Source organism: Asparagus officinalis, chromosome 5 (genome assembly GCF_001876935.1).
Source record: "Asparagus officinalis chromosome 5, Aspof.V1, whole genome shotgun sequence".
NCBI classification, from domain to species: Eukaryota; Viridiplantae; Streptophyta; class Magnoliopsida; order Asparagales; family Asparagaceae; genus Asparagus; species Asparagus officinalis.
In genome coordinates this window covers 54732401-54755483 of record NC_033798.1, presented here as the reverse complement: position 1 = coordinate 54755483, position 23083 = coordinate 54732401, and the positions used below count along the sequence as shown (strand labels likewise).

The 23083-nt window shown below is 39.0% G+C and overlaps 1 protein-coding gene across 1 annotated transcript; it reads right to left on the bottom strand.

Moving 5' to 3' along the window:
* LOC109841837 lies at positions 1188–2593 on the bottom strand. The gene is made up of 2 exons (XM_020410774.1): positions 2339–2593; positions 1188–2153 (listed from the first exon to the last, which is right to left on the bottom strand). The coding sequence occupies exons 1-2, from the start codon at positions 2591–2593 to the stop codon at positions 1188–1190; spliced, it is 1221 nt and encodes a 406-aa protein (XP_020266363.1).

Here is a 23083-nt window from a genome sequence, read left to right as displayed (position 1 = left end):
GTCGGGCAAGATGATAATTAAGCAAAGTTGAACTTCTTATTTAAGATAATCTCATCCGCCTAGACAGTGTCAGTTATATTATGGTTTTCATAGCCGATTACAAACGATTCGAAATCGTTCAGGACAAGGCTATCCCCGTATTCGGGTTCACTATCTACTTCGTTACTGCTCTCGAGTTCCTTGATCGGTGGTTTGTCAGAATCTTGGTAAAGCAGGGAATCCGTCAAGTAGTTCTCGACTCCTTTGAAGGGTTATTTGTCGGCAACTACTGTCTTCACCTGATCGTAGTCGTCCACGTACTTTAGGCATTGGTGTAATATGGACGGGACTATGTGATTAATGTAGATCCATGGCCGTCCCAAAAGCATGTTGTAGGAAGGCTCCATGTCAATGACGTAACAGGTGACCTCCATCTTCATGTCGCCTATACGGCACTTTAGGCGGATCTTACCAAGCGGCCTCATCCCGGTGGCGTTGAACCCAAAGATAGTCGTGGTTGTCATGGAAAGATGCTTCTGGGGGACCCCCAGGTATTGCATAAGTTTAAAGGGGACAATGCTCAGCGTGGATCCCGGGTCAACTTGGATTTGATCCACTCTGGAGGAACTGGTGTACCCCGTGAAGTACAAGGGTCGATCGTGGGAAGTGCTTTTGATTAGCATGTCCTCAGGGGTAAATGTAATGCAAGGGACCCATTGTTCAGAGGCCTGACAGCACTGTAAATATTTCTTTTCCTTGTCCTCTTCCCTAGCAAACGAGAAGTGTGTGGCGAAGACCTCTGAGTCGGCCAATGCCTCTTGCAGAGCCTCCTGATTAGGTCTAGACAGACGCAGGAGTTCGTACATGGTGATTCTGGCTGGAATGCTCTTAAGCTGTGCGAGTACGTTGAACCTGAAAGGCTAATTACTCGAGCTAGGCCCATCGGGGTTCAGAGGGGTCGTTGCATGCGGTCTTGTGGAAGGTCCTGCAGGATCCTCTGTTCTGGCAGGGTAATTCTTGGCGAATTCTCTCCCTGCTCTAGTGGCTAGGGCGATAGCTTCCTCATCGGAGTCGGTGAGAGCGGCTACTACCATTTTGCCTTCATCTGGGATGGCAGATATAGCGTGGCAAGGTTTACCCTTAGTCTTCTTCAAAGGCTTTAAAGTCCATTGCTCATCACCGAGGAGGTCTGGATGGACCCACATCACTTACCCCGATGGTAAGATTTGGGATACTAAACCTTTTCCTCGTTGATTATGAGGATCATCGTTAATGATTTTCAGCATTGCCTTAGGGATAGGAACTATCCCCGTCGGCGCTTGAACCTCTAGGAGATCCCTTCCAAAACTCAGAGTGACCATGTTTGTGGTCACCTGTTTATGCACCTTCTCCTTTTTTAGAACTCCCGCATCGTACAGGGCTTGAAGTTTGTCCTTGAGGATATAGCATTTGAAGGTATGGTGGCCGAGGAACCTGTGATACGCACAGTAGTTCGGTTCACTTGTTTTTCTCGCCTCTTCGGGCTTAGTTACTTCCGATAGCTTAATCCTATTGCTCTTGAGGAGCGTGTTAAGGGTTTCTACCACTTGGTCTTCCCTGAAGTCGTATTGCCTCGGGGGAAGTTGTTCGAACGGCCTAGGTTTCGGCCTCTGAACTGGTTTGGGCACCGGAGCGAAGTCAACGGCCATGATCTCCTTTCCTCTCGTTCGAGGAGGATTCTTTGGTGCGCTCGGTTTGGCAACTCCCTTTTTGGTCATATTCTCAACCTGCTCGCCTTGGCGAATGAGTTCTTTCCAGGTTCGGGTCTCTACTGTGCCAACCTTGGACAGAATATGGATTGAAAGGTTATTACGGCACATCTCAATCAGTATGGTTTCAAAGACTTGGTCTCGATAATGGACCAACTGATTCCTGAATCTCTTTACAAAGTCATTGACTGACTCCGACTTCCTTTGCTTTTTAGCAAGGAGTGCAGCCATCGACACTTCGGTATCATCATCGAAGAAGCGGGTGAGGAAGAGCCTTTCTGCGTCGGCCCTTGACTTGATAGAGCCTGGTTCTAACTTGCAGAACCATTCGAAAGCTACCCCTTTGAGGGTGCCGATGAATAGCCGGGTGAGGATGACGTCGTTCCCGGTGAGGAATTCGGTCTGAGCTATAATGTAGTAGATATGCTGCAAGGGAGAACCCTTACTATCAAACTACACCAAGCTGATGGGTTTGAATTTTGTCGGGTAGAGGACTGTGTCCCACTCGACAGGGTATGGCCTGACCACCCCCAGTTTGTTCATGTTCTGTTGAAGCTTCAAGGCATTGAGTTGGCTTTGGAACTCCTCGAATCTCCTGTCTCAGGTGGTACCCTGGAGCATGACGTTCCTGTCGATGACTTCGAGAAGTGATCCGACAGGATTTCAGCATTATCTTCCCGTTCAGTCATCTGATTAGGAGTAGGTCCCCATTCCTTGCCTTCCACTGGCCTCCATGGGGTACACGTGACCTTCTTCTTCTTCTTTTTGTTCAGAAGCCGCTCCAACATGTCCTTTATGGATTCAATGGCGACCTGATGTTCTTCAAACTTTTGAGCGATCATCTGATCACTCAAGGTTTCAGCCATATGCACTCTTGCTAGCTCGCCATAGCTCGAATGCGATGTTTGGGATGTAGCCGCCGCCAAACAAACTTCTTCTTCACTAACAGAAGGGGCGCTAGGAGAGAGTAATCGAGTGGGATGTTGACTCCTGTACGACTGCGGGTGTGTAGGAATATACCATCACGCTCGCGTTGAACCAGTGGGTGACTGGACTCCAAGAAAGAATCCAAATCTGGGGGATCTGGAAGTATATTTTTACCCTTTCCCGTCATGTTGACCATAGCAGACGGGAGCTCTAAATCATCAAGGGCGCGCCTTCTTTGGTGGTCACGCCTTAGGCAAGAAGATCTCGGCTGGGAAGGTCTTTGAGCAAGCCTCCCGAACACCAAAGGCTTCGCCGTTTCTATACATTGGCAATCGGCGAGTACCGTTTGGATAAGCCTCTCACAGTGACACTGAGGATTAGCCTCATGTATGGTACGTTTGCGAGTTAGGTAACTCCGGAGATCCTCTGCAGGTAGTCGACGACAACCCCCGGCATCAGAAGGGTCAACCGAGCGGTCGCATGAGAGAGGTTCGGATGAACTCTCCCGTGTATACTGGGTGGAATGGTCAAGTGTTGGAGTTATGCGAGCTCACCTTGACAGGCGATTCTTCGTGCTCGGGCGAGTTTCTACCTGCAGGAAAAACTCAACCATCTGTTCATGCAGGTGAGTTTATGAGGTATCGCCTACCGTCTTGCCTTTGTTGTTAAGGCCCGTTCGTTCGTATTGCTTATCCGCCAAGCGGACTCGGTGAGACTCGCTTGATTTCGAGGGCTCGCCTACTCTGAGCAGTCTGTTCGCATCAGGGATATGATCTGAGAAGCGAAACTTACCTGAGGAGGTAGGCTCGCTCATTCTGACTGGCTTGCCTGAGTGGCTAAGTTGGTCAGAAATACCAGACCCGTCAAAATGGGGGATATTACGATTAGAGTAAAGTCCACCTGAACGGGAGGGCGAGCCCACCAACGTTGGGAGGGTTGCTTCTCTATTTGGCACATTTCAGACCCGAATAATAATTCGGGCCGTCGTATGAGGTGAAGGTTCGGGCCTTCTATCAGGCGAGGACCTATCGTCGCCGCTGGCGGGCTCTTCTAGAGGAAGGAGCGTCCATGCGGGCCATGATGACGTGGTCTGCGCCGAGCTGAACCACTATCTCTTCCTGAGCGGGGGCCTACAAGGGTTATTTGGCGACCCATCTGGCAGCCTTTCGCCCTGTGCTCTCGACCTCTGGCTTAGCCTTGATCAATTTGGAGGGAGTAGGCTCCCCTGGCATGACTCAGATAAAGTCATCAGGTGTGAAGGCTTTGACCGTTTGAGGTCGGCTTCTACGCACGACTCTATAGCGTTTGTGGGACGCATCACCACCAGAGGAGGAGGAAGACAAGTACTCTTCGTACTTGGCTTGGTCAAACTCGATTTCTAGGGACTCCACAGTCGTCCCAACAGCAATCTCATCGAATTGAGCTATCACCATTTCGGTTGAAAAAATAGTTTCTCCCACTGTGGTCGCCATCTTCTGTAGGTGTAAATTTTAATTTCCCAAAATGGGGATATCATTTGTATTGATAAGAATAGCTTATTAAAAACTAATGAATCAAAATTATAGCATAAACGAAGAGAAGGCCCTCCTTGTTTAATGTGAGGACTTTGATAGCGATAGGATGCCTCGCTCGATTCTTGCACCGAGTCTGCTTCCCTTGGATGATTCGATCGAGGTTTCTAGTGAGCTTCCATACACAGTAGAAGCTCGTGCTGGTCAAGTTCGAGTTTCTGAGTTCGATGGCAATCAGGGCCCGAAGCTAGGAGAGGATGCTATAGTGCAAAGGTCATGCAAAGAGCTTGTCGTCAACTCAGTCGAGAGTCGAGAGCTAGTGGTTCAGCTAACTGATTGAATTAATCAATTAACTATGAACGAACCTCCTTTTTGTAGCCAGGAGAAGTTCTTAAATAGAGGAGAGATGACGTGGTCACTCCCATGAATCATGGAATGTGACCATGTACTGTTGGGAGATATCATGCCTTTCGCTTGTACCATAAGCGGCTGCTTGATGGGATCAGAGCACTGTACTCCTTCCCTTTACGTCGTAAGGAGTGGGAAAGTCCATCTTCGTACATGCTATTGCGGCTGCCAGGTACTCTGGCTAGCTCGGCGAGTTTGTTGATCACGGGAGGATTCAGCTCTTGACTCGTGCAGGCGAGGTGAGCTTCAGTCGTGAGCATGCGGGCGGACTTGGTGATTGCATGGATTTGACTAGTCGCTCGTACTGTGAGCGGCTACTTGATGGGCTCAGAGTACTGTGCTCCTTCCCTTCACATCGTGGGAAGTGGGAAGGCCCATCCCTGTACGTGACATAGTAGTTACCAAGTACCCTAGCGAGTCTGGTGAGTTTATCGTTTGTAGGTGAATTCGGCTCTTGACTCATGCAGGCGAGGTGAGCCTCAGCCGTAAGTATGCAGGCGGACTTAGCGATTGCATGGATTTGACTGGTCGCTCGTACTATGAGCGGCTACTTGATGGGCTCGGAGTACTATGCTCCTTCCCTTCACGTCGTGGAAAGTGGGAAGGCTCATCCCTGTACGTGGTATAGCAGCCGCCGAGTACCATGGCGAGTCTGGCGAGGATGTTGATCGTCTGGCTGATTGTCTGGGTATGTAGGTGAGTTAGGTTTGCGAGCGAGTCTCTAATTTTATTACAATTTTATACCCTCGTTATCTATTTTATATGAATAAATATACCATTAATAATTGTTGTTAGATTAGTTTGCACATAATTGAATATGAATAAATATACCATTAATAATTGTTGTTAGATTAGTTTGCACATAATTGAATAAAAATATAAATAAATATTATTAAATGTAATAATTGTTGTTAGATTAGTTTGCACATAATTGAATAAAAATATAAATAAATATTATTAAATGTAAAAAACCCTCAAAATCTCTCTTCTTTATTGTATAGCATTTTAGAAGCCCATGAAGCAAAAGCTTAAAAGAGAAAAATGATTGAAGCCCAAAGCCCATCAAAACAAAAAATGATTACACCAAAGAGTGGAATGGACTTGGATGCAAAGAGTGGAATAAGCCGGACTTGAATGCAAAATAGATCGAACTTAGGCAGAAAATTGGACCAGACTTGATTGCTTCATGTAACTTGATGGTTGTAGTTGGATTTTTGAATAATTGAAGCTTAAAGGCCCAAAGATGAACTCATGGGCAGGACTGCTGCAGATAAAGGAATGGGCCGGTTGCTTGGTTGCTGAAAAGAAAGAAAAAAAAGCAATTAAAAGCACAACAACATTATGGACCAGACTTGATTTTCTCCACTAGGCCGAACATTGATTGCTGCAGAATTGGCTTTTAATTCATGGACCGAACTTGAACAGGCTTGCTGCAGAATTGGATTTTGATTTTCTTTTGAAAATCAAATAAATCATATGGGCCTCTTATGTTGAGCTAGAGAAGAACATACAAAAAGCAAATTCAAAGGTGGAGATTGTTGCTTGGGGCTCAAGACAAATCCAATGGCTCATATTCTTTGAAGATTACTATAAATAGGGGTAGAGAGTGAGGGGTTAAGAGTGTGAAAATTTTTGTAACTCCTTTTGGAGAGGATGGCTACTCTTAATTGAGAAGGCCTTCCAAAATTATAACTTTTTATTGCAATTAATAATAATAATTTTTTTCACCACTTTAAATATTTCTTCTCTTTGTTGGATGATGAAGATGGAGATGAAGAATTATTTAGAGGTTTGCATTTCTTTCCTTTTCTCTTTTATTTCTCTTTTATTGCTTATTAGTTAGATTTATTTTCATGCTTGTAATTAGATTTTATTTTCTTGTTTAAATAGCCAAGAGGTTAGAACCCTCTTGCCTTAGATTTATTTCATGCTCATAGATTAGATTTATTTCATGCTTATAGAATAGATTTATTTTCTTGCATTTAATTCTTGTAATTTTATTTTGTAGTTTAGATTTTAATTTCTTATACTATTCATCTTGAGGCTAGAACCCTCTTGGGTTTAGTTTTTCTTTTTGTTTATTTTTATTTTGTTTGATTCGCCTTTAGGCTAGAACCCTCTAAGGAATCACTATTTTCTAAGAAGTGGGTTCAATTTTAGATGACCCATATCTATAATTGAATCCACCATCTTTAATTTCTTGCATTTTCTTTTATTCTAGAATTTTGGTCTTCATGATGGCCTCTTTGTTTTGATGATGTTTAACAAACAATTTACTACTAATGTTGTTTGTCTAGTGTTTGTACATTCTTATGTATTGTAGACAAACAACGTTGTTGGAGGATGGATGGATTGAGCCTACACGATCATATCAAGAGGAGGTTGGCTTATATTATGTGTGTTATATACTCTAAGCTCAATTATCTATACACACACATTTATTGGTTTCTTCGTATATATATATATATATAGTCATATATATATGTATAAGTTTTGGTTTCTATGCATATATATAGTTATATATATACATACATATGTTTTGAGTTTTTATGGTTATATATATGAAATTCTATATTTCATATTTTCTATTATGTTTTTGAAAACATTGCATAGAATATGCAATTTTGTGAAAATATTGTATTCTTAGTTTATAGACTTCAATATCAGTTTATACATGTTTTACTAAGTCTACAAAAACATTTCACAAAGTTTCAAAAGTTGGTTTATGTCAAAACATCAAAATTCAAGTATCTCATATTTTCATGTTTTGGACTATTTTGTAAAATGATGATATTTCTCATTTGGGAAGTCTTTTTAGAAAACCAGTTTTTGTAGCATGTGTATTATCATGTCTACAATCATTCCCCAAAGTTTTACATTTTTCTGAATTTATTTGATATTTTTAAACAGTGTTTTAAAATCAGCTTTGTTTTTCTGGGATGTCAGTTTTCGGTCGACCGGTACGGTCGACCGGTCAATTGACCATTCGTCAGTATTTTTCCAGAGAGTCATCGGTCGACCGGTCCGGTCGACCGAGAGCTCAAATCGGTCGACCGACAGAATTTCCGGTCGACCGACGATGGTCCAGAACGTTTTCTTCGCGTTTTTGCTCTCATCGGTTGACCGACGGAATTTTCGACCGACCGACAATATAACCGTTGCACTCTAACGGCTATTTTCTGAGCTGATGTTTTCTGGGGTTTTTGGTCATTTTGCTCTGTTTTTTGCTGAGATTCCTAGTGGGTATATATACCCCATTGCTGATGTCTTTTCAAGGTCATCAAGAGAGTTTTAAAAACAAGTTTAAGAAAGTTTTAAACAAGGGTTTGAGTTTGTTTAGTTTGTTTTTGGGGTTTGCTGTTACAAAGAGGAGTTTGCATCACCAGTTGAGGATTTCATCCTCAAAATCTTCTCATCCTCTCTTTGTGTTTATAGAGAAGTTTTCTAACTCTTTTCCCTAGCAATTTCATTATTGATTTATCATATATTAATTATTGCTAGTTTGCTATTTGAGTTAGATTTCATTTTACTCATTGTTACACACACCCACATTGAGCTTTTAGTATTTACATACATAGTATAGTTGGGTGGTGAGAGTTTGTAACTTTGAGTTTAGCTTAATTGTGTTCTCATCCATAGTTGAGAACAATCATTTGTTATATTGTGCTTATTGTGAGATTCACTTTGTAATACACTTGTACACCGAGTGAGGAGTGTGTGGTGAGAGTCGGGGATCGTCCCAAGAGGAGTGGCGTCGGTTGACGTGCCTAGGGAGAGGTTGTAACCGAGCACTTAAGGGAGACACGGCTAGGTCCAACACTTAGTGGGTGTAGAGTGGGATTACAATAGTGTGTTGATTGTAAAGTTTTCGGTTAGCTAGAAAACCGAGTGTGAGGTGTAAACGTTGTTCGGGTGAACGTAGAAAACCCGGTTGATAGTGGATTTCTCCCCGGGAGTGGGGAGCGGAGACGTAGGACGGAAGGTCCGAACTCCGTGATCATCTTTGTGTGTTTGTGATTGTCTTGGCGTCTCACTTGTGCTTATTGTTCATATCATTCTTGTCGCCATTATCTATTGTTCACATTGTCCACTATCTTGTTTATCTTATTTATGTTTATATCATCCTTAGTTTATATATCATTGCATATATCTCTTTGTTAGGATATATCTTGTTGTTCATATTGCTTATCCTAGCTCATATACATTGTTGTTTTTCATACTTGCTAGGATAACGTATTAATTATTTTTAATTGGCATTTAAGAGGATTAGATTAGCATAAGACCCTAATCACCCCCCCTCTAGGGTCTAACACTTCATTCTTGATTTTTTATTTGTTTCTTGATTTTATTCTTTTTTTTTTCTTCTCACCTTATTGATCATACTCATTCTTTTTCAAATCCACTCTCACTTACACTTTGCACCTATTTACATACCATTTTCACTATCTCAATCTCTTTATAATCACATTCACTCATCACTCCTATTTGTCACATACACAACATTAGAACCGATTTTATATTTTCTCCTACAAAAACACTTTCCTCGTGGGATCGATATCTTTATACTATAACTTGACACGGTTGTGCACTTGCAACCTTTTTGGTACATGTTTATGCCGCATCACCTAGTTTGTGCTGGCAAGTCAATCACACAGGTGAGCCCGATTTTCAAGTCGTGCGGGCGACTCGAATACGCAGGCGAATTTCAGTCTTATCTGCAAAGGTAATTTTTACTGTCTACATCAAGTATCATCCTGATGGCACGATTGAACATCGGAAGGCCTGTTTAGTGGCTCAAGGTTTCACTCAGCAACAGGGTATTGATTATAAGGAGACCTTTGCTCCTATTGCTCAGATGTCCACCGTTTGTACTCTCCTTACAGTTGTTACTACTCATCGTTAGCCCGCATATCAGATGGATGTCAAGAATGCTTTTCTCTATGGCTCTTTATCTGAGACAGTCTATATGCAACCGCCTTCAGGATACAATATTCCTCTAGGACATGCATGTCTCCTTCGTCGTGCTATTTATAGTATCAAGCAGGCACCCCACGCTTGGTTTGAGTATTTTCGCGATGTCGTGCTCAAGGCGTTCTTTATGGAAAGTCATCAAGATGCTTCTCTATTTGTTTGTACTACATCGCGCGGCAGGATCTAATTATCCTTTATGTAGATGATATGATCATTATAGGTGATGATGTTGCTGGTACGCAAAATCTAAATTGTAAAAATAGTTCCATATGAAGGATCTTGGATCTCTTTACTATTTTCTTGGTCTAGAAATTTCTCAGGGGCCACGGGGAGTGCTACTCTCTCAACAAAAGTATCTCACGGATATTCTAGCTCATGCTGAGCTAACTGATGATACAACTATCGATACACTACTTTAACAAAATGTTAAACTTCGCTCTACTGATGGAGAGCCTATATCTGATCCTACCCGATATCGACATCTTATTGGTCAGTTGGTCTTTTTGTGCATCTCTTGACTAAATATCTCTCATGCTGATGGTATTATAAGTCAATTTTTTAATGCCCTACGTTTTATACATTATGATGCCTTATTACAAATTCTTTGGTATCTCTGGAGCACTAGCACTCACTCTCTTCTGTTTTCTGCTACATTCGATTTAGAGATTCATGCATATTCTATTACTGATTGAGCTGGTGATCCAACTACCAGGAAGTCTACTATAGGTTATTATATATTTCTTAGTAATTCTATTATTTCCTAGCGGAGTAAGAAACAAGATATTATCGCCCTTTCTAGCACCGAGGCAGAGTATTGTGCAATGTCACAACAGCTAAAGAGATTATTCAACTTCATCATCTTCTCCGTGATTTCGATATTTATATTCCGACTCCTACTCCTCTCTACTGTGATAATAAGAGTGTCATCCAGATTGCTAATAATCCAGTATTTCATAAGAGGACCAAACACATTGAGATCGACGTTCATTTTGTTCATCAACAAGTTATCAAGGACAATACAATTCAACTTCCTCATGTCTCATTTGCCGATGAGCTTGCAGATTTCTTCACGAATGCCTTACATGTACATCAATTCTCGTTTCTTGTATGCAAACTCACTTTGTTTGATCCAACATGAGTTTGTGAGTTTGAGGGGGGCTATTGATATTATTGTATGTGTTAGTGGTGGGTTTAGTCCCACATCGGTTATGAGAGCACACATCGCCCTCCTCTACTTGTATATATATGTGTGTACACATTCAATACTTAATCTAAGGAAAATTTACCCCAAGACTCTCTCTCTCTCTCTCTCTCTCTCTCTCTCTCTCTCTCTCTCCTTTAACAAATAACTATCTATGTAATGTAAACTATCTATTGATACCATCATTTGTAATCCTTCTTTCCATCTAACATTCCAATTGGATGGGATGTACCATAGAAGAGTAGGAGAAAAGAAGCTGGAACTTCATTTAGTTTGAGAGTTTTTTAAGAGGGGTAACTAATGTAGGAAAGGGGAAATTTACATAAAAATGTTGTCTTTTGCTCCCCTCGAAATCGGGGTGTAGATTAAAAAAGAGAAGAGAAATTAGTCATAAAAGATATTTGGCTCTCTATCATTGGAGATTAGGTTTCCGTTTCCCTTCCCTTCCCTTTACTAGAGTGTCCAAACATGATGGAAACAATTTTCCCTTTATTCCTCTCACTAAACTCCCAAACAAGATATTATATTTTCTCTCACCTTCTTTACTTTCTGCTTTCGCCTATTTTATCTTTCATTTCTTATTCCTAGCAAATCCCGAACACAATGGTAATAGAATTAGGCTAAGTCCCCCCCCCTCCAAAAAAAAGGAGGAGAGATTTAGTAGGGATATGCATATGCATTTTATTCATGAGAAGATAAGAGCCATAGTCCATTTTATTAATTGAGCATCAATCAATATACAAACTTAGATGAGAAGATTGTTATAAACCTCAGGGTTATCATGATTTATCACTATAGGGCTAGAAACGAATCGTATCGAAGACTGCAGTTCATATTTATGTTCATTTAAGCTCGTCAAATTCGGGCACAAGTTTGAATATCACTCTAAATTTGTACAAATACTTTTCGAATATTCATGAATACTTCTTGAATATTATAATATATTGATTTGAAACATACACTACAAGAAATACGGCATTTAACGACCAAAATTAGTAAAGGGACCAGTTGACCGTCGTTAATGTGCATATAATAACAACGTGTTTTTAAAGCCTTCGTCGAGTGATTACAAATATTATATAATGATGTGAGATGGGATAATGGTTTTCAAATCCCTTCATTATTTTAATCCTAATACCGTCGTTATTGGGTCTTCTTAAAAACGAAGGGGTACATTACCTTCATTAATCATAACTCCTGATCATAACAGGATTAATTAGTAATCAAAATTAATATGAATAACCCGAAACCCAAATCACCCTCTAACCGCACCTATATATATATATATATTAAAATAAACACTAGATTAATTAAAAATTACACTGTTCATCATCTCTTTTTAATTCACCTTCAACAAACAAACCCTGGTCCCTGCCCTAGCCGCCCCTTGTGAGAGCGTTTGCTCCAACGCACCCACATCATCGCCCATCAACGTCGTCGCTCGCCACGTCGTCGCCGCCAGTGTCGTGAGATCTAATGTGCATACTATCAACCGTCGTCGTGTACCTACACGATTTCGATCGCCTCTGTTTCTCCTAGATGATCTAGTCGAGTGTCCCTTTTCATAAGGTATTCGACTTATACTTTCTGGCTATAAATGTATTTGAGATTGCATCACCATTTCCAATGAGCACGATAGAGGAAAATCTAAAAAAAATTGGAAAAGATTGGTCTTGAATTTGTTTTTAAATTTGGTCTTGAAAATGATACTTTGACCTTTAATCTCTATACAAAGTTTAGCTTCACATTTTTCATGATGCCTTTGCTCGCCAAATGTTTGCTATTATGCTTGTTAGAAGCGTAGTTTAATTGAAAACTGTACTTATTGGATAACCACTTATGGGGATGAATCAAATATATCTTAGACTTTCTGGCATTCTCTTTGTCTACAGGTTATTGATGCATTTGATGTCTGGAGGCTGAAAGGAGGTTTATTATGTATTTTTAGTTATTGAGATCAGTAATATTACCGTGTCAAGTGCTATGTTGGCTAGCTTCTCTAAGCATGCTTACATACTTGAGGCTGTACTGTCTATCGAGAATATACAGAACATGTGCATCTGCCTTTTTTCCATTCTTTTTTATTTTATTTTTTCAAATCATCATAGTCTAACATGTGGACGTGACTGAATGAAGTTACTTAATGCATTTGTCTTCTCCGCATTCTCACGTGATGGATCTGTAGATGAGGGTTGGGCACATTATGGAGCTTAATGTCATACACAATGCTTGCGTGGTTGATGCTCTTGATCGACTGTGCTTGTAAATAAGCTTGGGATTTGATCAAGGGAATGCTCATGATGCCTTTGCTCACCAAATGTTTGCTATTATGCTTGTTAGAAGCGTAGTTTAATTGAAAACTGTACTTATTGGATAACCACTTATGGGGATGAATCAAATATATCTTAGACTTTCTGGCATTGTCTTTGTCTACAGGTTATTGATGCATTTGATGTCTGGAGGCTGAAAGGAGGTTTATTATGTATTTTTAGTTATTGAGATCAGTAATATTACCTTGTCAAGTGCTATGTTGGCTAGCTTCTCTAAGCATGCTTACATACTTGAGGCTGTACTGTCTATCGAGAATATACAGAACATGTGCATCTGCCTTTTTTCCATTCTTTTTTATTTTATTTTTTCAAATCATCATGGTCTAACATGTGGACGTGCCTGAATGAAGTTACTTAATGCATTTGTCTTCTCCGCATTCTCTCGTGATGGATCTGTAGATGAGGGTTGGGCACATTTTGGAGCTTAATGTCATACACAATGCTTGCGTGGTTGATGCTCTTGATCGACTGTGCTTGTAAATAAGCTTGGGATTTGATCAAGGGAATGCTATTGAATTTGGACACTCCAGTTCAGGGTAAGTTGCTTGGCTAATGTAGGATTTATAGCTAATGCATGTATTATGGCTAAAATTTGCAGCTATGCAACTTCTTGAGATGAAACCTAAGTGGACAGCTCAAAGTGCCATCAATCTATTGTTGTGAGTAGCTCCACACGCCGGATAGAGAGTGCATGCATCTTGAAGGATTTGAACATCTACTAGTGTAAGTGCTAGGGTATGCTAATTGTTATGCTCTGAATTAAATCAAATATACTATTATTTGGTTAATGTATATCTAAAGTATTAATTATTTAGTTTTCTAAGTGAATACTAAATTGTAGTTAATCTCCATTTAACTAAGGGATTTATATGGACTAGATCAATTTCGTGTCCTTCCCATGAAAATTGATGCACTTGAGCAAAATATTTTGACTTAGATAAACATTATGTCTTGTTCATATTACTCTGTTGTGGAATCTAATGTTGCCTTCATTCATCTTCATTTTCATGAGATCTTCGTTCCTCTTCATTCAATTCGGAAAAAATACCTTAACAAAATAAAGATCATATGTGGACATCCATTATGGTACTTTAAAATTTAATTTTTTTCAATTAGTCTTTAATTCTTATAAATTAAATTCTGATTCCAATTTGATGTAGGATAAATTTGATGATGAGGACATGGAGCAAAAGTGAGATTCAGTAATGAGACACTTGCGTGATCTGTGGAATAAGTGGAGTGGTGAGATGCATAAGAAATACGTGAAAGAAAAATCATTGCAAGTTGCACTTAGAAATAAACCTGCAGAAGTGAGTGCTGATGACTGGGATTGGCTAGATAAGAAACATTATTTTTATTCAAAATTTTAGGTATTAATCTCCTAATTATTTGATGCTGATGACATGGAGCAAAAGAGAGAGTCAGTAATGAGACACTTGCGCGATTTGTGGAATAAGTGGCGTGGTGACATGCACAGGAAATATGTGAAAGAAAATTCATTGCAAGTTGCACTTAGAAATAAACCTACAGAAGTGAGTGTTGATGACTGAGATTGGCTAGTTAAGGAACATTATTTTTCTTCAAATTTCCAGGTATTAATCTCCTAATTTTATTAATTTTGTTCCATGTATATTGTTGGATTGTTGAAATTATCTTTTAATCTTGATGTATAGAAAGTAAGCCAACAAAATACACTTAACAGAGGCAAAAAAAAGATGCTCCACCACACGGGCAGCAAATCCTTTAGACAAATTGCGTGGGAATTGGTATACATTCAAAACTAATTTCCTATTTATTTATAACTACTTTGTTTTTTAGTTTGATGTTGTACTCATTTGTATTTAATATTTGAATAAGGGTGGCAAGTCAGGAAATCCACCTGATGTGGCAAAAATGTTTCATGAAACTCGAAAGAAAGCTAATGAAACACTAGATATTGGGGATCAAGATAAATATGTAAGTAGAATATGTGTTTAAGTTTGATAATGATGCATTATATAGTACTAACATATGAATTTAATTTTTATAGGATGAAATTGTTCAAGTCAAACAAGCAAACCCTTCACTTTCTGACATTGAGATAGTTAAAAAATCTTTGGGAAGCAATCTCATGGTCACATCACTGTATTTGGTGGCGGGACTACTTTGAAAGATTTGAGAGGACCGCTCCCTAGTCGATCTGATCTGAAAGCACGGGTTATAGAAGAAAAGAGAAAGACCCAGATGCTTCAACAACGCTTAGATGAGCAGGAGCAACAACAACAAAGGATGTCCGAGTTGGAGTCACAAGTGAAAGCTATGCAAGAATTTTTTTTTAGGCAATCACCTTCATTGACTCCTCAAACTCGAGAACGTGTGCAGGACTAGGTAATTATTTTTTGTAAAATCTCTTATATACTTTTATGATTGACTACTTGCACTAAAAAATATGATTTTTACTTATTTGCTTAATTGATTTCTTAATTATGTGATTTTTTTTAAATTTTTCAGGCTATCCATGCAAGATTAGGAGGGGGTAGCTCGAGTCTTCTTTTGACGATGATTAGAGATGAAAGAATGTGTCTTCCCCAAACTTTTATTTTAATTTGTTTTAGATAGTTTCATGTATAGTTTCATGTATTTTTCTTTGGAACAATTAAGATATTAACTCTTATTATTAGTATTGAATATTTGAGGATGGTGAAATTTTATTTATTGATGTTATTAATGAATGGAATTTTTATTTTACCTCTTATTCATTATTGGGTATTTTTAATATATTTTTGTTGTGAATCTTAGTGTCTGGTTGAGAATAATATGATATTTGCCTATGAATGGAAAATTTATTATTAATGTATATTAGAAATTTATAGTCTACAATGACGGTTTTATAAACTGTATTTTGTTCATCAACGAAGGGAAAACACCGTCGTTGATGGGTTACTAATTACCTATTATGAGGACTTTTACGACGGTATCCAACCGTCATTAATTAGTCTTCAACGATGAAAAAATATCCCCGTAACTAATGGTAACGACGGGAAAATATCCCCGTAACTAATGGTAACGACGGGAAAATATCCCGTCACTGATGATAACGACGGGAAAATATCCCCGTTACTGATGGTAACGACGGTGATAATTACCGTCGTAAATATTAATGACGGTAATATGTTCCGTCGTTATAGACTCTATAACGACGGGTAGTATATCCCTTCGTGACCCTTTAGCGAAGAGGGCTTCAACGACGGGTGACGAAGGTTTTTTTCCCCGTCGTTAGCATACAATAACGAAGGTTTTCAGCACTTTAACGAAGGGAAATCCCTTCGTTAAAGATGTAATTTCTTGTAGTGATAATTCATAATTTACAAATAAAACTATGTAATAAAAAAAGATATTTTCATTTGGTTTAAAAACTGACACGAAAGTGCTCCAAGTTTGTCAAAAATCAGTATAAAACTTATATTACAAAATGTGTGTATGTATATATACACACTCATGTAATCATACAAAATACAAATTATTAGGTATGAAACTTTAAATGAACAATCGAATCAAATATACATCTGATTAGACTCTATTTATTTACAAAACAAAATATTAGAAAACTATTTATTTATTGTTTAATGAACTTATCAATTATATGCGCATAGCTTAAAGAACAATTAGCCTACCATTGGGTTTTCCATCCCTAAATCGCGCATATTTAAAGCGAGGAGGGGCATTGGTCGGCAAAATTGCAGCAACCACGACCAGATCCGTGATGAAGACTCATCTATCCACCATCCTTGCCTCCGGTTTCTTTTCACATTCGTCTCCTTTTCTAAATTGTTGTCACTTTCTTTATCACTTGTGAAACACAAAGGCAAACGCAAACGCAACGGAGTCAAGTCAAAAATCAATATTTTCAACCGTAAAATTACAGAAGCTTCTGTCATCCATCAAACTATATAATTCCCCCAGACAAACATAAAATCACAGCAAATATATGCACAACGTTTTATTTATCATCCATCGTTATTATCATTTTGAATGTTAGATTCCTATTATAATCATCCCATTTGCCCATGCTCGGATTTATAAGGTTATTATTAGATTATTAGATTCCACTTCTATGCTCCTTTTTTTTTTACCAGACAAAGGCTTAATTCCACTTAAATATCTTATAGTTTCTGTTCTTGATTGCAGCTTATATATATATTATATATATATCTATATAGTATATATTATATATAATATATATTATATATATATATATATCTATATATAAATATATATATATATATTTATATAGTATATAATATATATATATATATATATATATATAAGAGAAATACCTCCGAACCATGGGTATCAAACCTGCGGCCGTGCTTGACTAACTGGGAGGCCTCAATGCATAGCCGGGTTTTCAAAAATGGTAAAGTCAGTGGATGCTCTCACGAGAGCGAAGTCCTGAAACTCTGGGAGTATTGCTCATTGGCAGTTTAACAACTTAACTAGACCTGCTAGATTATCCTATCTTGTTTTTGACAGCACTTATATATCTCTAAAGTCTTTAAAACTTGGTGATTAAATATACTAAATTTTTGTAAAACCTGATAGTTAAGACTTCCTAAAGTTTTTTTAAACTTTTAAACGCTTTGCACCCCCTTCAAAGTTGCATAACATAAGGGTACATGTTTAAGTGTAAGTTCTAACATCTTTAGGAACTTAAGTACGATATTAAATTTTAGTAGTATATGGTCATCTCAAATAAGAGTTAGATATATTATATATATATATATATATATATAAGTAAGATTTAAGAAGCTTTAAGATTATAAGTCTGCAAAAACAAATAAGGGTATGTACGATGCAATATATGAAAAACTATGGTGTATTTAAGTGGGAATTAAGCCCCGTCAAAATGAAAAAGGGCCAGGACTATGACGGTCATGTATGTCATCATCTGCGTTCCACGTGTCTAGTCTCTGAATAGAATGTCACGTGCCTCGGGCCAGTCACAATGACGTGCTTCATTCAGGACACGCTGGTCGGTAGCATGTTTGGGGGAGAGAAGGACCCATACCAAACGAAAAGATTTTTGGTTACGACCAGCCTTCTAAAACTTTGACCGCTCCTCGAGACTGCCCTGAGTTCTAGATACGTGACCGACTGTCGCCGGTAGCTTTCGTGATTCGTCTCCAGCTGGCTATTTCCTTCTTACTGGCCCACGGTGGGGATCGATTGTGCGACTCGTAGTATTTTTATATTTGAGAAAACATTTATGCGGGGGTGCTCGAAATTATGTAGGTAGATCAAAGATAGAAGAGAAAAAATTATAATTAAAAACCATTTAGCGTACCTCATTAACAACTAGCGCATATACAAGATGTATAATACAGTAAGTTCATTCGATAACAATTGTATCAATGCGCTTGATTTGGTGTTGATGAAAATCATTCAAGGATGATAGTATTTGCTTCTCTTTCCTAATATGGATGTTTTTCAGCGGGAGTGAGCGAACCTCGCCTCCGGGGATTCAAGTCACAAGCAGTCCAAATTCAAATCTATAAAACCGGCCAATTATAGAACACAAGAGAGCTCACAATAGTTATATATGCTCTCCCTCTATTTTATATCGATGGTAATATCTGGTGTTTTATAACGATGCAGGCGGGATACTGTGTAGATTTTCTCGGTGGGAGGGTATAATTCAAGCTGATAGGCACAATCAGTAGAGAATATAAATTTTTTTTTATTTTTTAAAAAAATTATTACATTAATCTACATAGACACTCCTCGAAATTGAAATTGGCATGTCTATGAGGTCGAGATGCTCATTTTTCTATATTGACCAAAGAAACTTCAAAGGGGGGGAGAGGGACAAAAGGACGAAAGGAAAAAGGTTTGCTATTGTTAGCCGGCATCATGTTCGATCGGTTCAAAAGTCGTAACCCTTGTTGCTAGATCCAATAGTGGTCTGTCTCTTGCACGATAGTAAAAAGGTGGAGAAGAATAGGAAGAGAGGAGACGCTGCAGCTCACCCCAACTCCTGACTCATCAACTTTCTCCCTTCCTTCTAGCTCCTCGTGCGTATCTTATCTTCCACTCATCTCCCTTCTTACTTTTAGTTCTCTAGCCTCCTCCAGGGATCAACTACGGTACTGAGGGATGCAGCGGGTAGTACGATCACGACCAGTGATGTTCGGGTCGAGATGTCACAACACGACTAAGAATGATAATATCACGTTCTCTTCTCTTTGCTGTCCCATACTGCTACGCAGGCCAATACCAGTTCCTGGTGCTTTTCCGGGCGGCTACTCCCAGTTCGCTCGCCATGCGGCTTTGACTTCAGCACCTTCTCTACTATTCCCGTCCTCATCTGTGCGACCCGGCAGCAGTAGTGGGTGAATTAGTGGCGGAATACGCGGATATGACTACTTTGTGGTTTAAAAATATGATTGTTACTGCTTCAGAGAGCCGCGCCGGAGCTGAGCTGGAATGCGCTGGCGCGTGCATTTGATCCCGACTCCCCCACTGCAGAACCTTTCGTCTCTGCGTCATCTACGAGGTGGCCGCCGGGATGAGGATTCATCCAGACAAGAGTATATGGGATGACGGAGACGGACGATGATGCTAGCAAGATGCATACTCGCTCAAGAAAATTAATATTGTGGGAGAACCCCCAACGTTGAAAAATGACGCGGAGAGGTTGAGTGATAATTGTGGCGAAATCTATAAAAAGTGTAATTAAGTTGGCCTAATTTATTTATTTTTTATGTATCCTCATGAATTTCCCGCCCCAACCTTCGATTCTTCTATTAGTTTTTATTTTAAATTTTATGTTACTATATTTATGCAGCTAGCTATGTTATCGTAGTTGTATAATAATAGATGATGTGGATCAAATCCGGGAAGGTAATTAGTAGTTGTAGCTATAATTATCATAGTTACTTCAAGGTCCATCAGGATAACTTTATGACAGTTAGGGGTTTTAGGGTTTTTGATCTTAGTGCGGGTTGGCATAAACTTATTTCCATAAAGATTATGCACGATCACCTTGCTTTAATTACTTGCATGCGTCCCTGAATTTCTGTTTCCTTGAAGAATGATTTCGATCTATGATATGAAAATCATTAGAATCAACAACATGTGTTGGGGGGAATGTTAATTAGTTTCCCATATGAATAATCATTAGAATCATACGTTATATGCAATCTAATGGGTTTTGAATTTCAACAGAAAAGGGCGCAGGGGGGAGGAAGAAAGAGAAGAAACGGCAAAAGGGAGGCCTCGCTTCGCGTCATCAAAAGTGAGGTTGATCATCTTGAGATGTTATGAGATGGAGGAAGTACGGGCGCAGGAGGTGTCAAGAACACCTTACGCTATGTATTTATAACTATATATATACACATGCTTACTATCGCATTTATTACAGCTAGGCGTTTCATATCATACATATACTAAGCTAGCCTAGTTTCTTCCATCAGTGCAGTGCATTTTGGAATTGTTCGTAATATAGATCTAGTTAGATTTAGAGATTGAGAAGAAATTGATTTAAGAATCTGATATTATTAGCTATGTATATTAGTTTTCGAATTATTCCTTGAATTCGATTAGTTTAATTAGGCGTAAAGATTACAAGAATCCTTTATTATGACGTTACTTCAGAAACACCCTTCATCGAAGAACGTACTTAAACTAAAAATTCTCATTTTTTACTACTTGGATAGCATTGAAACCGATTCGAAGGGGTTGGTTCAAGAAGTTTCCTCAGACTTTTACCCTGAGTAGAAGTCTATAGGTAGACATCTGTATTTCAAAATCCACAGTTTAATTTGTTAACAGTTGAAAAATAAAGTTTGAAATATTTAGTTTATACTTTAGATAAAATAAATCTATGTTTTTTCCATCATTAATCAAAAAGTTCAGGATGGCAGAATATACCTACACAACATCGGGAAGAACCAAAAAGCCCCATTTAGACTCACATTTGAGCAGCACACTTGCATTTTACTTATAAAAATGACCATTGGGATGCAGGAGCTATTATCGGTGCACAAAGCCAGAAGTGGCACAGTGAAGAAAGGGTGGAGAGATCGTATCAAGACCGAGCATCGTGATCCCAACGTCTACGATAGGAACAACACACCATCAAGCCCTGCAACAGTTCGAGGGAGCTTCATCTCTTTGGCTCTCCGCCCATTATCATGCCATGCACGCCAATGCTTCATCAAGACATCATCATCTCTTGAGGCCTCATTCCATCCCCAACTAATTAAATCAACAACAACAAAGCACAATTAACTGCAGATCTTATACACATCAATATCTCCTTTTCAGCAGCACACAGCATCTTGCCAACTCCCTTGATCATCTAACGGTCTTCTGCACGATATGTTCCATCCTACTTTCAACGATTGACAACGCATGTTACCATGATCGGTCGATCTACTGTTTATTTTTCAATGTGAACGTTAATCGACTTTGTGGCTATGCTACATCTTTATTTATGTACATATGCATGTGTTCAAATAAATTAGGATATATATATATATATATATATATATATATAAGTACAAATTTTAAGAACTTTAAGATGTATAAGTTCTGCAAAAAAACAAATAAGGGTATGTACGTGCAATATATGAAAAACTATGGTGTATTTAAGTGCAATTAAGCCCCGTCAAAATGAAAAAGCGGCCGAGGACTATGACGGTCATGTGATGTCATCATCTGCGTTCCACGTGTCTAGTCTCTGAAAGAAATGTCACGTGCCTCGGGCCAGTCAAAATGACGGTGCTTCATTCAGGACACCTGTCGGTAGCATGTTTGGGGGAGAGAAAGGACCCATACCAAACCGAAAAAATTTTTGGTGTAGACCAGCCTTCTAAAACTTTGACCGCTCCTCGTAGACTAGCCCTGAGTTCTAGATACGTGACCGACTGTCGCCGGTAGCTTTTCGTGATTCGTCTCCAGCTGCTATTTCCTCTCTTACTGGCCCCACGGTGGGGATTCATTGTGCGACTCGTAGTATTTTTATATTTGATGAGAAACAAATTTATGCCGGGGTGCTCGAAATTATGTAGGTAGATAAAGATAGAAAGAAAAAAAATTATAATAAAAACACATTTACGCGTACATCATTAACAACTATCCATATACAAGATAGTATAATAGTAAGTTCATCGATAACAATTGTATCAATAGACGGCTTGATTGTGTTGATAAAGTGAAAATGTTGTATTAATCAAAATTCATTCTAGATGATGTATTATCATTCTCTTCCTATATGATGTTTTTCACGAGAGCAACCTCGCCTAGGATGTCAAGTACCACCAAGCAGTCCAAATTCAAATCCTATAAAACCGGCCAATTATAGAAAACACAAGAGAGCTCACATAGTTATATATGCTCTCTCTATTTTATATCGATGGTAATATCTGCTGTTTAAAACCATGCAGCCGATCACTGGTGTAGATTTTCTCGGGGAGGTATAAATTCAAGCTTGATAGCACCATCAAGTAGAGAATACATAAATTTATTTTTTTTTTTTAAAAAAATTATTACATTAATTAATAGCTAATAATTGGAAATTGAAATTGGCATGTCTAGAGATCGAGATGCTCATTTTCTATATTTGACCACAAGAAAATTCAAAAGGGGGGAGAGGGACAAAAGGACAAAGGAAAAGGTTTGCTATTGTTAAGCCGCATTCATTTCGATGCGTTCAAAAAAGTCGTACCCTTTGTTGTAGATCCAATAGTGGTCTGTCTCTTGCACATATAAAACAGGTGGAGAAGAATAGGAAGAAGAGGAGGACCGCAGCTACACCCCCCCAACTCCTCTCATTCAACTTTCTCCTCTTCTAGCTCTCTCTCTATCTTTATCTTCAAACTCATCTCCCTTCTTACTTTAGTTTCTTCTAGCCTCCTCACAGTTTCACACTACGTACTAGAGATCTGGTCATGGCGGGTAGTAATCACGACCAGTACTTGTTCGGTCGAGATCGTCACCAACACGATCAAGATGATAATATCACGTTCT

Bases quoted from the DNA above. Each gene is read 5' to 3' on its own strand.
- LOC109841837 (XM_020410774.1), bottom strand. From the start codon at position 2,593: ATGGCTGAAACCTTGAGTGATCAGATGATCGCTCAAAAGTTTGAAGAA. The intron at 2,154-2,338 runs GTACCACCTGAG...TCTCCCTTGCAG, and splicing joins CAGGAACGTCATGCTCCAGG to CATATCTACTACATTATAGC.